At 43.5% G+C, this 18,581-nt stretch overlaps 1 protein-coding gene across 1 annotated transcript; it reads left to right on the top strand.

The window, feature by feature from the left end:
* Positions 1-421: 421 nt before the first annotated feature.
* MANSC1 (MANSC domain containing 1) lies at positions 422-18,022 on the top strand. The gene is made up of 4 exons (XM_020785803.3): positions 422-665; positions 7,005-7,329; positions 8,283-8,423; positions 16,132-18,022. The coding sequence occupies exons 2-4, from the start codon at positions 7,107-7,109 to the stop codon at positions 16,929-16,931; spliced, it is 1,164 nt and encodes a 387-aa protein (XP_020641462.3). The 5' UTR covers positions 422-665; positions 7,005-7,106; the 3' UTR covers positions 16,932-18,022.
* Positions 18,023-18,581: the final 559 nt, after the last annotated feature.

Consider the following 18,581-nt stretch of genomic DNA (forward strand, 5'->3'; position numbering starts at 1 on the left):
TTTAGCAAGTGCTATAAAAGGCAAGCTTTCCCTTAATAACTGGTGGGCTGAGAAGGACTTTTAAATGAATAGTTGGGCTCTGTAGCCTTAAACGTGTTTTGGTATTGATTGTATTCTTGTTTTTAATGTAATACTTGTTGAATTCTTTTTCTTTAAATATTTGTATACGTACTGTTTTTTAGCGTCTACATATCGTCTTTTCAAAGATGTAAAGTCGCCTTGGGTTATTTTTAAGAGGAAAGGCGGGGTAAAAATGTTTTAAATAAATAAAATAAAAGTGGTCGGCAACAAATCCGTTTGAATGCGAAAGGTCTCCGATCTGCGTAAATACGCGCTACAGGGCTAGAACCCGAACCGCTGGGATTCTTAAGTGTTGCTTATTCCTGGGTGAAATGGGGGCGGGCGTGGGGATCCAACACACGTGAAAGGGTGGCCATGCTCTGGTCTAGGGCGGGCCGTCGCCTACGATGTACTCCCTCCCGAGCGCACCTTCGTTGTTCCACCGCTGCTTAACCCGAGGGCTCCCTTTGTGCGCCTCCCACTCCCAAAGTTGGGGCGGAGAAACCGCAAAGGCATCTCGGCCCACCCGCGTAAGGCAGCTGGTGGCCCCGGCAACTCCCTGATCTGAGCAGTCTCCTGCTTCACCCGAGATAAGAGGCCATCAGGTAAGACGAAATCCGAGGGTTTGGGGCAGTTCCGCAGCGAAAAGCCTGGCTCGGCGCACTCCTGATCATACAAAGAGAAATACAGCTCTTCGATTGCTTTTGGACTTTCTTTCGAGCAAGCGCGCGTAGCGTTGCAGTGAGAGTTGGAAAGGACTCGCCTGCTCCCTGGAACAGTAAAAGGAAGATCCGCATTCTAGACGGTCTCTAGGATCTTGGGTGGAGTGTGGGGATTAGTAACTTCCAGCCACGTAGCCATACACAGACGTGTGAGGCGTCCAAGAATGAATATGCGATCTTTATTTCAAACCCCATTTCCTTTCCCCGATGCTCCAGCGATCTTTCTGTCGTGTGCCTTCAATAAGCACAAGTTCTGACCGGAGTTACTTGGAATAGCAAAATTAGCTAGTACATTTTGTAATCTGGCAAGGTGTGAATTGTGCTTGGGTTTAATCCTCACGTTGTTTTGCACTGACAGCTGTCAACCCTAAAACCGGAAAACATTATTTGTAGTCAAAGTTTGCATTTACGAAGAAAAACCCTGAACTTAAACTTGTTTGTTTCAAGTTGGGTTATGAATTTCAGCCTCTTGCCCCATTTCTTGGTCTTTATGGTTCTTTCAGGAATGCCAGCAGGGATTGCCCATAGTCCTAGCTGAAGGGGTACCCCAGAATTTCAGCAGAGGTGCCTCTTTGTTCTACTCACCCGCCACCCGGTGGTGGAACAAACCCCAAGTGGAAATCTCTTAGATCTAAGCCCCCTTTGTGCAACAAAGGAGGCCCTTGCCCAGGAAGAAGGGACTGGTAGTCTCGCTTTGCCCTGACATCTATGCATTGACTAAGCACTAGGACATTGGCAAAGAAAAATCCATGCACATAGATTTCTGTGTGCATAAGCTTTCACAGAAGCCGGAACCCCCATTGTATAAGGTACCTGCCCCGGTAGTTACCCATCAAAATAAAAAGCTATTATGATTAGGTTCTTCCTTGGGCAAGAGTCAGAGCCAAGGAAACTGCACAACCCTAATCAATCCAGAGGTGTAGTCCCATACCTTTTTTTTTCCAGAGCTTAGAATTGGTGTGTATGTGTGGGGAGGTATTATAAGTCCTTGAAATATCCCAGTCACTGTGGCCACTTTTTAGGCTACATTACCCCACCTGCTCAGGGTACCCTGTCTCTTGACCAGTCACACTAACAGGCATATCTTGTTCTCCCTCTGTAACATATTGCCGCTTTTCATTTTAAGTGCCATCAACTTTCTTCCGCATTCTTAGCTCAGTTTCACTCTTTGTACTGCATTTTGCCTAAAGCTTTTTTTCCCTTTAAAAAGTGTTGAAATTGCCACAGCATAGAAGGAGGGGGCAGGGAGAATCCTATCACCTTACCTTTTGTGCTGCCTCCCTTAACTGCTCAAGTTTAAAAGGACAAGGGGCATAATACTGCGTGTTTAAAATTGAGAGAAGGCTCTGCCTTGTGCAGGGAAAGGATCAAGAACATCCCTCATTGATCACCTGCCCACATACTGGCCAGGGCCTCACTGCCCGTGCTCTGAGACCCATGCCTTTGGTGCTTCTTGGTGTGGCTGCTGTGAATTTTCCTGCCTCCTCTGTGAGCAGTGATGAAAGTGAGGAGATAGCACTGTATCAGCACTCCACACCTCCAGGCGCTTCACACACAGCTTTGCCAACTCATAGCTTTCTGCGTTGCTCATCCCCCCCCCATTAAAAATGACCAAACTGTTGTTTCTTCTACAACATCTGCTAAGCATTCGTCACATTGAAGCTCTTTTGATCTAAGTCCCAGCTACAATCAGATGCCACTTCTAGGCAAAACAATTGTGTGAAATCTCTATGCAAGCTAATTAGACAGGAGACCCATAGCAGTGAGATTTCTGTGTGTATTTCTAGTCCCATTCCTTTAGATCTTCAAACCCACTATGTTGTTGAATTCTTTGATACAACCTTAAAGCACCCATTTTGTATGAGTAGAAAGTCTAGATGAAATAATCCTATCTTCCCCTGTGCTCCTGCCTCATTATCTCCCATGGGCTGATCTACAGGCATTATCCTCTAGGAGCAGAGATCTGCCCTCTTGTCCTCAGTAAAGCCCAGTGCATACGAGGGGATGCTGATAAGTATTGAGCCTTCCCCAGAAAAAATTGAGCCAGGAAGCTGTAACTGCCACACTATTCTACATATTTCCCCAGGAAGTCAGTGCACTTGTGACATCTGTCCTGCAGCTTCTTAAGTCCCTGCAAATAAAGTTCTTCCAACTGCTGGTGAAACCACTCATTTGCAGCATTAGTTACCTCCAGAACACTCCCAAATCATTGTTCCTTTAAATCTTTTTTGAGTTTGAGGAACAGATAACAGTCAGAAGGAGCCAGGTTGGGAGAATAGGGTGGATGGGGCATCACTTGAAAGCCTAAGGAGGTCAATTTTGTCATTGTTTCACCTGCAGTGTGTGACAAGGTGTTGTCATGCAACAGGATGACACCATTGGAGAGCTTTCCTCAACATTTTTCCTTAATGTTTTGCCTCAACTTCATCAGTAAAGCACAGTAATATTTTGCATTGATGGTTGAACCCTGTTGGAGGTAGTCCACCAGCAGTAGTCCCTTCTTATCCCAAAAAAGGTTGCCATTTGCTTCTGCACCGACCTTGACACTCGGAACTTCTTTGGCCTGGGCGAACCACTGTGGCTCCATTCCTTAGACTGTTCCTTTGTCTCAGGATCATAACAGTTGACCCATGTCTCGTCACCAGTTACCAGTTTGCCCAGGAAATCTGACTCATTTCTTGCAAAATGTTCCAAAACAGCCACAGATGACTCCACATGTTTCCTCTTTTGTTCGGTTGTCAAACGTTTGGGGATCCACTTTGCTGCCAGCTTTCTAATTTCCAAGTCGTTGTGGATAATGGCACCAACTCACGTGATATTCTCAGATATATAGCAATGCTTTTGGGTGATATTCGGCGGGCCTCCATGATCATGTGATGGATGTCTTTCACATTTGCAGGCACAGAGACAGAAACAGGCCTTCCACTGGGTTTCTCACTTTCAACACTGAAATGGCCAGTTTTAAAACTGACAACCCAGTGTTCAACTGTTGCATATGAAGGGCCACTGTCACCCATAGTTTGTGACATTTCATCATGGATCTGATATTGATAGAGAAATGTAACTGTATTGAGCAAGTTTTGCCTTCCACATATTCTTTGCTTATATTATTTCTTGCTCTTTGCTAGGTGCCTGCTGAAGAATTTCTGGTATGGGGTGGAACCTGACATTTAAGATAAGATACTGTAGCTTGTTTTGCAAAAGTAAACATTAGGTTAGAATTCCAAATCATGTAGTAAGGGGAGATTAGGGGTGGTATTTTAGTTAGATTGTGAGCTCATCGGCCAAATTGGTCAATGGAGACAGTTAAGAGGGGATGGGGGGTTTGTAGGTATAAAATCTTATGCACAACACTTTTCTGGCAGAGTGAGAGACTGAGATTTTCTAATTGCTTTCTCTTTCTCTCCGGTTGCAACTGTGTCACAATAAAGGAACTCCTTTTCACTTTCACCTCAGCTTTGTAGATTTATTTCTACTATAGGTGGATATTTCCATAACAGATCTGCTTTGCACCTTTCCCTTGGAGAAGCAGGAACTTGATTATGATCCTATGCTCTTCCACACTGAACTTTTCTGGAGGTGCTGCCATGTTCACTTTGGACCTGAACATGAAAGATAAGTTAAAATCATAGGTACTGTAGTTGATTTTTGCATCATTGAATACAGACAAATTGGCCAACACACCCTGCAATTTATAGCTTCCTAGCGCAATTTTTTTCTGGGAAAGGCTCAATACCCCCTCGTATTAGCAAAAATAAGTATTATACTGTACCTACGTTCTTTCATTTCTCACATGCTGTAATGCAAGGCTTCTGAAGTTCTGTAAACCAAGAGCTTGCAAAGTTTCTTGGGGGTGGGGGCTATCCTCATGGGTGGCTGGGGGACTGTGCAAGTGGTAGTCCAAAATTAGAACATTCCCAGACTGAAGAGTTTACCTTAATTTTCTGTTACCTGCAAAGTCTGTGGTTAATTTACTATCTGACTACACACAAGTAAATGAAACCGAGAGACCTTTACTGTTTATCAACGGGGGCTGTATTTGTATCTGTATTTCATTTTACAAACTGACTTTAGCTCTATTTGGCTGCTGTGAATGGCACTGGAGCAGAATCACGAAAAATAAGTGGCAACCTTCTCCCAAAATATGTTGGAAAGGGCTGTAAATCATTGAGTGTATGAGGTGGAAAAGAGCAATGTCTCCTTAGCCTGGTGGAACCTCTTCTTTTTATAAAGTTCACAATGCCAACCATTTATTTGTCTTCTTCCTCCAATTTACACAGCATAGTTCAACTGGTTGCAGCCAGTGTTAACATATTTCCAATAAATTAATGCACAGAAATGAATGTAGTCCTGAAAATCGCTCCATAAAATTTAACTTACAAAAATGTTTCCAGTCTTTATGTTCACCTCAGTGAATGCCATTCACTTAAGGACAAAGAAAGAGAGAAGTGTGCTTAGGAAGGTGGTGACAGCTTAGATTTGGAAGTGATTCTTTCCCTGGATGAGGGAAATCACAATGACGCTGCAGCCCCTGCTTCCTCACACGCCCTTCTGTTCCGAAGATTTGCCACCTGTCTTCTGCCCCTGCTGTTCTGTCTTTAGCAGCAGGCACTCACACATGAAAATGACAGGGAAGTAAATGGTGGGAGAAGTCACCTGCAACTTGCAAGGGTGTGAAAAACTACTCAAAGATATTGAAATACAATAATTGCAATACATTTATTTTTTAATTATTTTTTAAAATGTTCATTTTAGATATACAGTACAAGTGTTTTTTGGAGATGAAGTATAAAAAATACAACAGGAAGCAAAAAGTCCTACTGAGTCCTTTGCTTCCATTTGGTATCATGCAATTATAGAGTTGCAGCTTACAGCTACAGAACTGAATGTTTTCAGCCTGCAGGAAAGAGAGTCATAGAGTTGGAAGAGACCACTGAGTCCATCCAGTCCAATTCCCCGCCATGTGGGAACATCCATCAAAGTACTCCCAACAGATGGCCATCCAGCCTCTGCTTAAAAACCTCCAAAGAAGGAGACTCCACCACCCTTCGAGGCAGCCTATTGCACTGCCGGACAGCCCTGATGGTCAGGAAGTTCTTCCTAATGTTCAGATGGAAACTTTTTTCCTGTAGTTTGGAACCATTGCTCTGTGTCCTAGTCTCTGGAGCCCTGGAAAACAAACCGGCCCCCTCTTCAACATGACATCCTTTCAAATATTTAAAGGCTGTATTTAATATTTCAAGGAGTGCTTCCTTTTATTTCCTTCTCTTTTACTGCTCTGAATTTCATTCCCATCATCGACAATCCCTTTCCTTTTTGTACCTATGTTCATTACCAGGATTATATAGATACCAAGATAAACTGAAAGATTAATAGCACATTTCTATGTGGCCAATCCAGTAAAAAGAAACAAAATGAGGAGAGACTTGGCTTTTCCCTGAATATATGTCTTCATCATATTTTCAATTCTAGTTTGCAACAGTCCATGGGAAAGGACCCAAGTGCAGTAAACCGGAGAGTATAAATATACTTTTGCAAGAAATACATGAAGATAGTTGTAAACAAATCACCATTTCCAATGAACCTGCTGACTGAAAGCCTGTTGCTTAGATTAGTATGTTGCACTAGAGTAGGTCCATTGAATTAGTGGGGATTTGATGAGACACTTTTTCTGTATATTCTATTGATTCAAATAGGTCAACTCCAGTTGTGACTTATTTTAGTGTAGCAAGTTGTATGTAGAGTAGGCCTGTTGGATCAGTGGAATGTATGGGAGGAGTTGATCCACCCAGTCCCCACTGATTCAGTGGGCCTACTCTATTTGCAACTTACTACGCTAAGCAACAGGATGTCAGCCTATGAAATTTGCTTCCAAAGAACCGTGAATAGGATTGTACTGTGAATCCATGCACAAACCAATGTATGCAGTGTTTCTGTCACAGCATAGCTTCTGTCTGAGGCAAAGAGGGTACATCCAGCCCACAGGGCAGAGATGTGAACAGCAGCTCTCCAAATTCTGAAGCAGAGTCCTTGGTTGTGCAGTTGCCTGCAATCTGTTTAACTGGGGATCCCAGGGATTGAACCTGGAATGTTCCCAACCTTGGGACCCCAGATGTTCTTAGACTAAAATGGATATGTTTTGAATTAATTTTAAATGGATATGAATTCTTCCAATATCTGACATTATGTTCTAAGTTATCTTTTCATATATATTTTTACTAGAACGAATGCAGGTAACACAGTCTGAAATTGCTGTATCCTGAGTGTAAATGGCCCTAGTGATAGCAGGAAAAAAGGTAAGCTCGTCACACTTTAAAAAGAGAGATGTCTCTCTGGATTTCATGGTGCTCTACCTGTGTACTAGCAGTGATGGTTTGTGCCATGCTGAAACCATCCCAAAGTCAAGATTGTTCCACAGAGAAGATGGAGAACACCACCATTGATATCAAAGCAGCGATTTCCAAAGGCATCAAGGGAGCAGACCCCATCCGCGTAACAACATGGAAAGCCTGTGTTGATTTTTGCTGTCTGGAGAGAAAAATAGCAGGTAACAACAATGCCCAGTGGATGCTTATGTTTTGTAGACTTGCAGCACAATCATATACTTGTTTACTCAGATATATGTCTCTGTGAGTCCAGTAGGACTTCCAAAGTAACAGTGTGTATACATGTATACATGTCTGTGTACAGATGTCTGCATATGTTGATATGTTTAACCACTCTTCATTCTCTGTCCAGAGGTCTTTGGAACTGTTACCCTGTAGCTGGAGTTGGGGTGGGAGGAGGGAAATCTAGAGAATCCCAGATTTTTTGACATTTTTATCATTGCCCAAAATTTGTGGAGGGAATCCAGAGCTTGTGTAAAACTGATGAGAGGTTTGTACTACCTTGTGCCTTTTCAAAGATGTTGTCTATTAGCGCAGGGAGTGAATGCTGTAAGCTTAAACATAAATTTGCTTCATTTAGAATCCCTTCAGATTTTATAGGACTTCTTCCCACCTACCCTCCAACTTTTTCCCATTTCAAACTGCATGTGATTATTCTTCAGGAATACCTGTATTCTGGAACTTACATGGTATGGAAAAATAGCCCTCTTTGAAGACTTAAAATATGTTGCTGTTCCCTCCTCCCTCCTTTTTTAAAGAGTAAACTTTGAATATTTCCAGGATCAGGGCTTTGAACTTTGCTTTTAGTCTTGCCTCTCTCTGCAGTTTGCCCATAGGTGCCATTCTGAAGGCTGACTTCGTATGTAGTCATCGAGCACATGGGAATTTAAACCCACTTCTGCTTGTTTTGGAAATGAAGTAAGACAAGATGTCCTTCTGCCACTATTCCATAGCACCATCACCGCTGTGCCCCATATATCTGTGTTTAATATGTGTAGGATAGTGAATCTTAGCAGGAGAAGATTTTGCTTTTCTAGAATCAAGCCAAGGTATCCAAATACTGTACAATATTATTGTTAAAAATCCATTTAAAGCTTTGCTTTGTGTTTTCCAGGCAACAAGCCATGCAATTATGTGGTCTTTAGTGCCAGAAGGAAAAGCCAGTCTCCCAATTGCTATCTCTTTTATTATCCCATGAAAGAAATCTGTCCAATGAAGGAAGGATTAGGACTAGTCACCTACAGAATAATAAGAGGTAAGTAGTGTTAAAAATCCAGTGGCAAATCCATCATTCAAGAAATGCTGTATTTTTTTTCAGAATGTGCCTAATCAGTTCCACCACCACTCCATTACTCAAGATTACTTACAGCACCATTTCCAATTTAAAAACTCATAAACATATGACATATTAAAAGCCAATATTTGTCTACCAGCAGCCATCTGACCTGCTTTCTTTTCTTGTTCTTTTTAAAAAAAAAAAGGGCAGTCATTCCTAAAAAGCTTGCTTCACAAGACAAGCCTTACAAAGGCTTCTTAAAACTCAACAGGGAGACACAGAGATGCATCTCTTTTAGACATTTATTCCAGCATCTCACACCTTTTTCAGGGAACACGTCATTCTTTCCCACTGCGGTTCATCTCAGACATCATTATCTTAAGCAAGTCTTTAAGTGTCAACATTCTTTATCTAAAAAAGCTTTATATCCTGCTTGGAGTAGCTCCATTCTTGAAGCGGTTGGTAATACAGATCATCAACAGAATGGCTGAAATCCTGTTATTTAGCATAATAAGATGCAATTAGAGTAGGTCTATTGAATCAGTGGAACTTACATAGGAGTATATGTTACATACAGCACTGATGTTACCTGTCTGTCATGGGTTTGGAGGGAAAGTTCCATCCTATGGGGAGTGGACGGCGGGACATCAAGAGGAGGGGCTGTACTGTATATATATGTGGAGCGTGTGAAGAAGAAGCTGGAGAAGAGCTGAGACAAGAAGCTTGAGTGAGAGTCTGTGTGTCAGACAGGGTACTACTGTGTGTCAGTCAGTACCAACCTGATAGGTTCAGGTGTCTGTAGGGTTAGCCAGAACTGATAGGTTCAGGGTCTGTGCTTCAAGTTAAGTGTTCTGTGTGAACCAAACTGTGTGTATGCATGATTGAGACTAAGCCACGTTACTGTATCTTATTCACTTGATCCTTTTATTTTTCCCTGTGTGTTATTTAAATAAACCTTGTTCTTTTATTTGTTAAAAATCCATTCCTGGTCTGTGTGACTCCTTACAGGGAATGGTTGGTGGCAGCTTAGTGAAACTGTGGCATATCCCAGTAGGTCTGGGTTTGTCACATTGATTGGTGTCCAGCGTGTGGGATACGACTGGTCCAGTTGTCCAGTGGTCCAGCAAAGCCTTGGCAAGTGTGCCCAGAGCAAGGGGGGTCTAGTCAGGGACAATCTGAGAGCACGTAGGTAATCTTCTAGGTGTACCTCACGGGGAGGTGCGCTAGTAGAAGAACGTGTAACCTCAGATTGGGGACTAGATTAGGGAGCTCTGAGGCAGCCTGTTTTGGCGGGAAAAAAGCTGAGGCAAAACTGTGTAGTAGCAGTGATCTAGCCTGCCTGCTGAGAGGCCTAGCAGAGGGGGGTAGACTCTGGCTCGCAACTGTTGCAAGTCAGTGCTGAAGAACAGCAGCAATCTATAAGAAGGCTGGTTCTGAGGCAAAAGAGAAAAAAAAAGTGGTCGCTTTATTTTGAGGCTTGACTTTTGAAAGCAGCCTGTTCTGGGGGGGGGATTATGCCCTTGACTCAAAGCCAAATGGCAGAAATGGGTGAAGTGAAAGACCCCCAGGTTGACCAAGGTTCTGAGGATGAATTTGGCTCAGTGCAAGGTGACAGCACAGGAGAACAGAACCCAGAACTCAGAAAATTGCTCATAGCCCAACAGCATGAACTGAGGATGAGGCAATTTGAAGTGGAGGAAAGATTAGAGAGAGAAAAAATGGAGGAAAGGGAAAGAGAGAAACAAAGGCAATTTGAAATAGAGAGAATGGAAAGGGAGGAAAGATTAGAGAGAGAGAAAATTGCTCTGGAAAAAGAAAGGATGGCGTTTGAGTTAAGAAAATTGGAACTGATGAATCAGAACAATAATAACAATAGGGATTCTGAGGGAGGCCAATTGTCTAAAGCTGACCTGAAGAAATTCCCTGTGTACCACAAGGGAGATTGTCCTGAGGTGTTCTTTTCCCTAGTGGAAAGAGCGTTTGTGGACTTCTCAGTAAGGGAAACTGAGAAGATGACCATCATGCGATCTCTAATCAGTGGCAGCCTTGCAGAAGTCTATGCAGAGATGCCAGAGGAACTGATGAAAGATTTTGCAGAGTTTAAAAAACTGGTGTTTGCCAGACATGGGATAAATGCGGAACAGCTGAGGCAGAGATTCAGGTCCCTCACAAAGAAGCCAGAGCAGACTTTTACCCAAGTGGGGGCCCAATTGGTGAGGCTGCTAGAGAAATGGCTATCTCAGGAGGGGACAGAGACCTTTCAGCAGCTCAAAGACTTGATAGCGCTGGAACAGTTCTATTCAGTCCTGCATGGGGAACTGAAATTCCAGGTGAGGGAAAGGAAACCGAAATCTGTGGCAGAAGCAGCCGAGATCGCAGATTTTATTTCCCAAATAAGAAAGCCCTTGGGTGAGGGGAAATCGATGGGGAAACCTAAAGAAACCTACAGCAAGTACTCTCAGGGACCAGGGAAAAGCCAGCAAGGGGGAGGGGCCCATGGTGAAGGGAAGCCCTCAGACATGAAACCAAGACCTCAGATTTTGGAGGGAAAACCAAAACAAGATGAGAAAGACTCAAAATATAGCAGAAAATGTTATTTCTGTCAGGGAAAGGGCCATCTAATCTCAGAGTGTGAGAAATTAAAGCAGCTAAAAGGAATTGTGCCTCAGGATTCGAGTGGAACCAAGCCAAAAGCTGTGTTCTGTGTCCAGAAAGAGCAAAGCCCCTTGTCACTGAGGGAGCCTGTTGCCATGGCTACTCAATCTGGAACAGTTACATCTGCTGATCAGGCTGAGGAAAATGGTCCTCTTGTGGAGGTCAAGCGCTGCTTGCTCGTGAGAACAGATTCTCAGTTGTTTGAAACAGCAGGGGTGGACGTAGGAATACTTGACCATCAGTATCGGGGGCTGAGGGACACTTGTTCCCAGGTGACCCTGTGCCATCCAGATATTATTCCTAGGGAATATATAATCCCAAATGAGAGCATGAAGGTGGCAGGGATTGAGGGGCAGGTGATCTCACTGCCAGTAGCGGAGGTACCTGTGAACTTTCAAGGCTGGAGGGGAGTTTGGCGGCTAGCGATTTCATCGACTCTGCCAGCAGCCGTGCTCGTGGGAAATGACCTGGCTGAACATGTGAAACGGGTGCTAGTGATTACACGTTCACAAGCCACCACGGGGACAGTTCAGGGGGGTAATGATGAGCCAGAGATGGAAGCAGAGGGGAGTTCAGAAGCTGTGGTGGATACCTTAACCACAGACAGCCGATTTGGCCAAGAGCAAAAGGCAGACGCCACTCTCCAAAAGTGTTTTGAACAGGTGACTGACGCCCAGCTAACACCTGAAACCCCAGTGAGATTTCTAGAGAAAAAGGGGATTTTGTATAGAGAGACCCTGAGGAATATCTCAAAAGGGGGAGATGGGAGCAGAAGTCAGCTAGTGGTACCTGAAAAGTATCGCCCCATGATCTTACAAAGGGGGCACTCTGACATGTTTGCTGCACACTTAGGGGTGAACAAAACACAGCAGAGAATCACACAGAATTTTTACTGGCCTGACATAGGGAAGCAGATCAGGGAGTTCTGTAAACAATGTGATGTGTGTCAAAGGCAGGGGAATAGCCGCGACAGGACCAAAGCAAAGTTGTGCCCTTTGCCTGTGATTGACACTCCGTTCAAATGCATAGGGGTGGATATTGTGGGACCTTTGCCCAAGGCCACAAAGAGGGGGAACAGGTTCATTCTCACCATTGTGGACCATGCCACGAGGTACCCTGAAGCCATTCCCTTGACTAACATTGAAACTAACACAGTGGCAGATGCCTTGGTGGGGTATATGTCCAGGATGGGATTTGCCTCAGAAATAATCACAGATTTGGGCGCATCGTTCACATCGAAGCTCATGAAACGGTTATGGCAAATCTGTGGAATTAAGCACAAGGAAACCACTGCCTATCACCCTGAAAGTAATGGGTTAACTGAGAAGTTCAATGGGACTCTAATGCGTATGATTAGGGCTTACTTGGCAGAGAATCCAAACAATTGGGACCAGAAGCTGCAATCCCTTTTGTTTGCTTATCGATCAGTGCCACAAGCCAGTACCGGGTTCAGTCCGTTTGAACTTTTATTTGGGAGAAGGGTGAAAGGGCCCCTTGATTTGATCAAACAAAATTGGGAGCAGATCACCCAGGATGACCCACAGGACGTTGTGACATACATAGACTCTTTAAGGAATGACCTAAAGAGAAACCTAGAGCTAGCAGCAGAGACCCTGCAAGCTCAAAAGGTCAGAAAGAAAACTTGGGATAACCAGGAAGGCAGGGAGAGGCACTTTGATCCAGGGGAGGAAGTGCTGTGGCCTAGGCTCTGCAAAGAAAACAAACTGCAACTGGGTAGCCCAGAAATAAAAGACTTGGGTCACATGGTAGGGGGAGGAGTGATAAAACCCCTAGAGGCCAAAATAGAAGCCGTTCGTGATTGGCCTAGACCCAACACCAAGAAAAAAGTCAAATCATTTCTTGGGTTGGTGGGCTACTACAGAAAGTTCATCCCGAGGTTTAGCGAGATTGCGGCTCCGCTGACCGATCTGACGAGGAAGAAGGCTGATGACCGCATCCCGTGGACCAGCGACTGTGAGGAGGCGTTCCAGAGGTTGAAGCAGGCGCTCATCAACTATCCAGTGCTGCGTGCTCCAGACTTCGACCGGGAGTTCATCATCTACACCGATGCGTCTAACAGCGGGATAGGAGCAGTTCTTTGCCAGGAGGATGAAAATGGTGACCAGCATCCAGTGTCCTACCTGAGTAGGAAACTCCAGAAAGGTGAGAGACATTTGGCAACCGTGGAGAAGGAGTGCCTGGCCATAGTCTACGCGATCCAGAAGGCCAAGCCTTACATCTGGGGAAGACATTTTGTTCTGTGCACTGACCATTCACCACTGCAATGGTTAAAGACAATGAAAACCCACAATAGTAAACTTATGAGGTGGGCTTTAAATCTGTAAGACTATGACTTTGAAGTGAAGGTGGTCAGAGGGTCAGTGAACTGTGTTGCTGACGCCTTGTCAAGAAGACCTGAAGAATGAAGACGGCGAAAGAAACATGGACTATGTATATATTTTGATGACAAAAAGTTAAGTGTACCTGTTTATTAAACATGTTGGTTTGTATGAATAAAGGTAACTTGATGTATTGTTAATGGTAAATGTTTAAATGCCTAATAGAGTGTAAGTATAAGTAAGTATGGTATTGTATGTTATTATATGACTGTTTTTGTTTGTTTTGGGTCCAGGTTGTTTTTTTGGTGAAAAGCACCTTAGCTTTCCCCCTACAAAACAACTTATAAAGAGGGGAGGTGTTACATACAGCACTGATGTTACCTGTCTGTCATGGGTTTGGAGGGAAAGTTCCATCCTATGGGGAGTGGACGGCGGGACATCAAGAGGAGGGGCTGTACTGTATATATATGTGGAGCGTGTGAAGAAGAAGCTGGAGAAGAGCTGAGACAAGAAGCTTGAGTGAGAGTCTGTGTGTCAGACAGGGTACTACTGTGTGTCAGTCAGTACCAACCTGATAGGTTCAGGTGTCTGTAGGGTTAGCCAGAACTGATAGGTTCAGGGTCTGTGCTTCAAGTTAAGTGTTCTGTGTGAACCAAACTGTGTGTATGCATGATTGAGACTAAGCCACGTTACTGTATCTTATTCACTTGATCCTTTTATTTTTCCCTGTGTGTTATTTAAATAAACCTTGTTCTTTTATTTGTTAAAAATCCATTCCTGGTCTGTGTGACTCCTTACAGGGAATGGTTGGTGGCAGCTTAGTGAAACTGTGGCATATCCCAGTAGGTCTGGGTTTGTCACAGTATACTCACCAAATTCCCACTGGTTTAATGGGCCTACTCTAGTTGTATCTTACTACGCTTACTAGAACAGGATTTCAGCCATAGTGATGATGATCTGTACTACCAATTACTTCAAGGATGGAGCTATATGGAGAGTCACAAGAAGAGAAGGCCTTTCAGGTCAGTCGGGATTCTGCCTCAAGCACTGGAAGGATGGCTCCCCTTCTCTGCAGGATCTCACAAGGGTGGGACACACAGAAAGGGGTGTTTCTTCATATCCTAATAGGAGGGGGGACACAAACAGGGTGAGTTGGAGCTTCAGGCTAACTAAATGCTTCTAGTTTCTTTACGCTGACTATCTGGGACTGTGGCGGATGCCCACGTCACTCCTGTCAATCGCATCGGAACCTCATTTGCATGAGCCAATGGAAGGACAGGAGGGGGCGGAGGCAGAGTCTCGAGAGTTAGTCAGAGGTGTCAGTTAGTCAGTTGGAGAGAGAAATGAGATAGAGAGATTTGCAGAAGGAGCTAGAGAGTCAAAGTTAGAAGTGAGAGTTGTAACAAGTAAATACCTAAGCTGGTTAAATTACAAATAACTAAACAAAAGAGGACATTTCAATTATTGTGATTCTGAGTAAATAAATAAAGAACATCTGTAACTTTAATAAAAACTTTCTATTGTTGGCAGCCAGTGATTGAGTAAAATAATTTACATTGTGGATAAAAGAAATCCACTGGTGGCAGCGAAAGAATGTCACCAGCGTGGACCTGTGGTTGGAGGGAAACAAACAGGGCACGGGGTGGATGTCGCAGGCACATAGTGATAAAGTCCTGGTGCATCTGCCACAGACCTTGCAGGCCATCAGTTGACCATCCACAAGTGGTCCTGGTTTTCTACAGTGAAAATAAGAGGAAAGGTTTTTAGAGTGAAAACAGATATAGACATGAAATGGAGATTTGTGCCCTAAAATGAAGACTAAAATATTTTAAATAAATCAGCAGTTTAAAGATAATAAAAGTAATTCATTTACCCATCCACACTGTTGGAGCTGCCACTGCCAACGTTTGTTGATATGAAGGCAGCCACAACAAAACAAGAAAAGCTATTTTTTAAAATTTGAAAACAAGGCATGAAGGGGGCGAAACTCATGTAAAAGCACAAGCTACTGGAGTTTCAAGGGGGCTTCCAAGAATATAACTATGTTTTAAAACAAATCTTGTTCTTCAAGAACCGTGCTGCTTTTTCTTATCACCAGCCATCACATCTCAGTGGCGGCAGTGTGTGTTTCAAGGGATGGAGGCAAATTACAATGATGCAAACTATTTGGTTAATCAAGTGGATCATGTCTTGTTCTCTTGCAAGCCTGGCACAAGCACCATACTTTGGCAGGATCATTTCCAGAGAACCCTGGGCATTGCCCTAAGCCCAGAGATACTGAAGAGATGTTACTGTATTGTGCATCCCATTAGTACATATATTGTCCACCATTTCTTGTCCCCCTTTTTTCTGAGTGAGGTGGGGTGGAATCTGCTGAAGTAGGAAGGTAGAATAACTACACTGTGTCTTTTGGCCATTCGCCTTTCAGCATACTTAGCATTCTCCAACCATCTTGCAAAATGTACAGTTCCAAGAGCTCCTCGGGCAAAAACCATGAGTACAAGCCATGTCAAACTGGCCCATATTTGTAGTTAGGGTGCCCTCTTGCCTGCTTCTGAATAAACAGGACGAGGCTAATAATCTCCCTACAAACAAATGGAGGATAACAGTCTTATAATAAATGAGAAGTCTTGTATTCTATCGTCTTGGCATAATAAATAACAAAATCTTCTTGCTGCGTTTTATTTTTCCAGACACAGGGGTGCCTGAGCCGAGTCCCTCCTCAACCAAGGTCTCCCATCCTATTGTGAAGGGGAGCTTCTTGTCTCCAGAAATCTCCAGCTTTGATCTTGCGAGTCCAGGCCCTTCACGGGCTTCTTTGAAAAAAACCACTGCCTTTAAGAGGAAAGGAATCTTGGGCCATGTAGAGAAATACTTAGATAAGATTGAAGAGCATCCAAATGGCGAAATGGCAAGTGAGTCAAAGGATTTAGAGTCCTCACCAGTATCTGAAACCAGCAGTTTGTTGCCCTCAACGATTGCCAACACCGTTCAGTTTGCTGTTCCCACAGTAGGGTTCACAGCTAAGCACCCTGTTGTTACCACTGGCACCCACAGTACTGCTGTTGCTGCTGTATATCCTCATGGGACTCCAAGCAGCGCAACAGCCATAAGGCCTACTACAGCTTATCATCAAAATTCACACCAGCCAACTGTGAATCCTAGTACCACGACTGTTCTCCAGTCACCCATGGCTTCTGTATTTACTGCCATCAACTTCGTCCCTTTGCCTTCCAGTACACCCAGAGAAAGTCTGTCTGTGTCTTTACCTGGTGTCCATCTTAGTAGCAGACAGTCATCAGAAGGAGCTCCAGCCAGGAAAGAAGTACTTCGCTTTGGTGACAAAAGCATACTTCTTACGGCGTTGCTCTTTGGAGTGATACTCTTGCTTTTAGTTACAGTGCTGGTTGGTAGGATGATGCTGGAATCTCTTCAGAAGAGGCGTTACACTAGGCTGGACTACTTGATCAATGGCATGTATGCCAACATGTGATAGAAGAGGAAGTGAGAAGAAGTTCATTTCTGTTAAATGTAGAGACACCCCTTTCAACCCAGCTCTTTGTAGCCTTTATAGAAAGAAAATGGGTTAAATTAATTATGACCGAGCTTGTGTTCTCTTTCTTACGAGACTATTGTGAACTGTTACATGCACTTTGGGATGTTTAAAAGTTCTCGTATGTTGGCTTTATTCTTTTACAATGTGCTTCCTGGAGGATTTGGGGAGTTGAGGGCCAAAAATGTAACTTCTCCATTTTCTGATTGGTATGCTGAGTCTCTAATTTTCCACTTCAAAAATTCTTTTATAGTTTGAAGTGCTCTTGTACATGCATGATGTGTAACATTTCCATTCAGTTAACATGGGTTGCAGTTCGAGAAGAAAATTATCTGTCTGCATTTTGGGTACTGGCTAAATTGGCCAATCTTGTACAGGGGATTCTTTTTCTATTAAAAATAATTTTTTAAAAGAAAAACATTTTGGGAGATGTGAAATATTGCCGCAGATGTGGCCGTTCAGGATCCAGTGATTGGTGTGTATGGCCCTGGAACCTTTGGAAATTGGCAATTGCTGGAAGCAGGCAATTTCCAAAGGTTCCAGGGCCATACACACCAATCACTGGATCCTGAAGGGCCACATCTGCACCAATATTTCACATCTCCCAAAATGTTTTTCTTTTAAAAAATTATTTTAATAGAAAAAGAATCCCCATGTACTGGCCAGTTTTTTTTAAATGGGGCATGGGTGACTCTGAGGCCCTCAAAATGTGGCAGGATTGTCCTACTCACCCCTTGAAGGGAAATGTTGCCTGAACCAAGAATTTCTTTAAAAATTTTTTTTTACATTGTAAGGTGTTCCTCAGCTGGCTGGTGGTGGTGGATTCAGTGCTACTATTTCCTCAAACCTTGTCAAGTAAGTTGATCCCACTGCGGCATGAATTCTCAGTGGGATCAGAAAATGCAAAATACTTTTCATGCTAGTTTAATTCTCCCCCTCACCCTGCCACTAGCCCACAATACAATAGAATTCCCACTGGACCAGAAGATATTCAGTTCTTAAAATTAAAACAAAAAACTTTGGTTTTTGAATGTGAGATATTGTACTTTTGTACCCACAACTCAAAAAATCCAGGAAATGGCCCAGTATTGCTGCACAACATCATGCCCACATTGCCAGCAGGAAAAAGGATGCCAGGCTTTACATAGCAGCCTGAATGTTGACGATGCCAGTCAATAGCAGCTGTCAAGATGGTCTACAGGATACCCTCTTCTGCTCAGTACTTATTCACAAAGTGTAACCATGTAAAGGAAAATCCCGGAAGCTGACTCCTTTTTTTTTCATCAGATACGCATTTCTCACACAGACATGAAACAACTGTTGGGGCTGTGTTTCAATAAGTCTGAATGGTAGTGATCCGAAGAGGGTATCCTGTAGACCATTACGTTCTGCTCAGATCTTCCAAACTAACAGCTGTGGCTTCCTCTGTTGAGTCAACCCATCTCATGTTTAGTCTTCCTCTTTTCCTACTGCTCAACCCCACTTTTCCAGCAATATAGTCTATTCTGATCACTTCTGTCATTATATGTGCATAGTAGGATAGGCACAGTTTACTCATTTTTGCTCTAGTGAAAGTTCAGGCTTAATTTG

The sequence above is a fragment of the Pogona vitticeps genome, chromosome 5, assembly GCF_051106095.1.
Source record: "Pogona vitticeps strain Pit_001003342236 chromosome 5, PviZW2.1, whole genome shotgun sequence".
NCBI lineage: Eukaryota > Metazoa > Chordata > Lepidosauria > Squamata > Agamidae > Pogona > Pogona vitticeps.

Coding starts and splice junctions, on each gene's coding strand:
- MANSC1 (XM_020785803.3), top strand. CDS start 7,107: ATGTCTCTCTGGATTTCATGGTGCTCTACCTGTGTACTAGCAGTGATG. Junction 7,330..8,282: donor TCTGGAGAGAAAAATAGCAG/GTAACAACAATG, acceptor TGTGTTTTCCAG/GCAACAAGCCATGCAATTAT. Junction 8,424..16,131: donor CACCTACAGAATAATAAGAG/GTAAGTAGTGTT, acceptor TTATTTTTCCAG/ACACAGGGGTGCCTGAGCCG.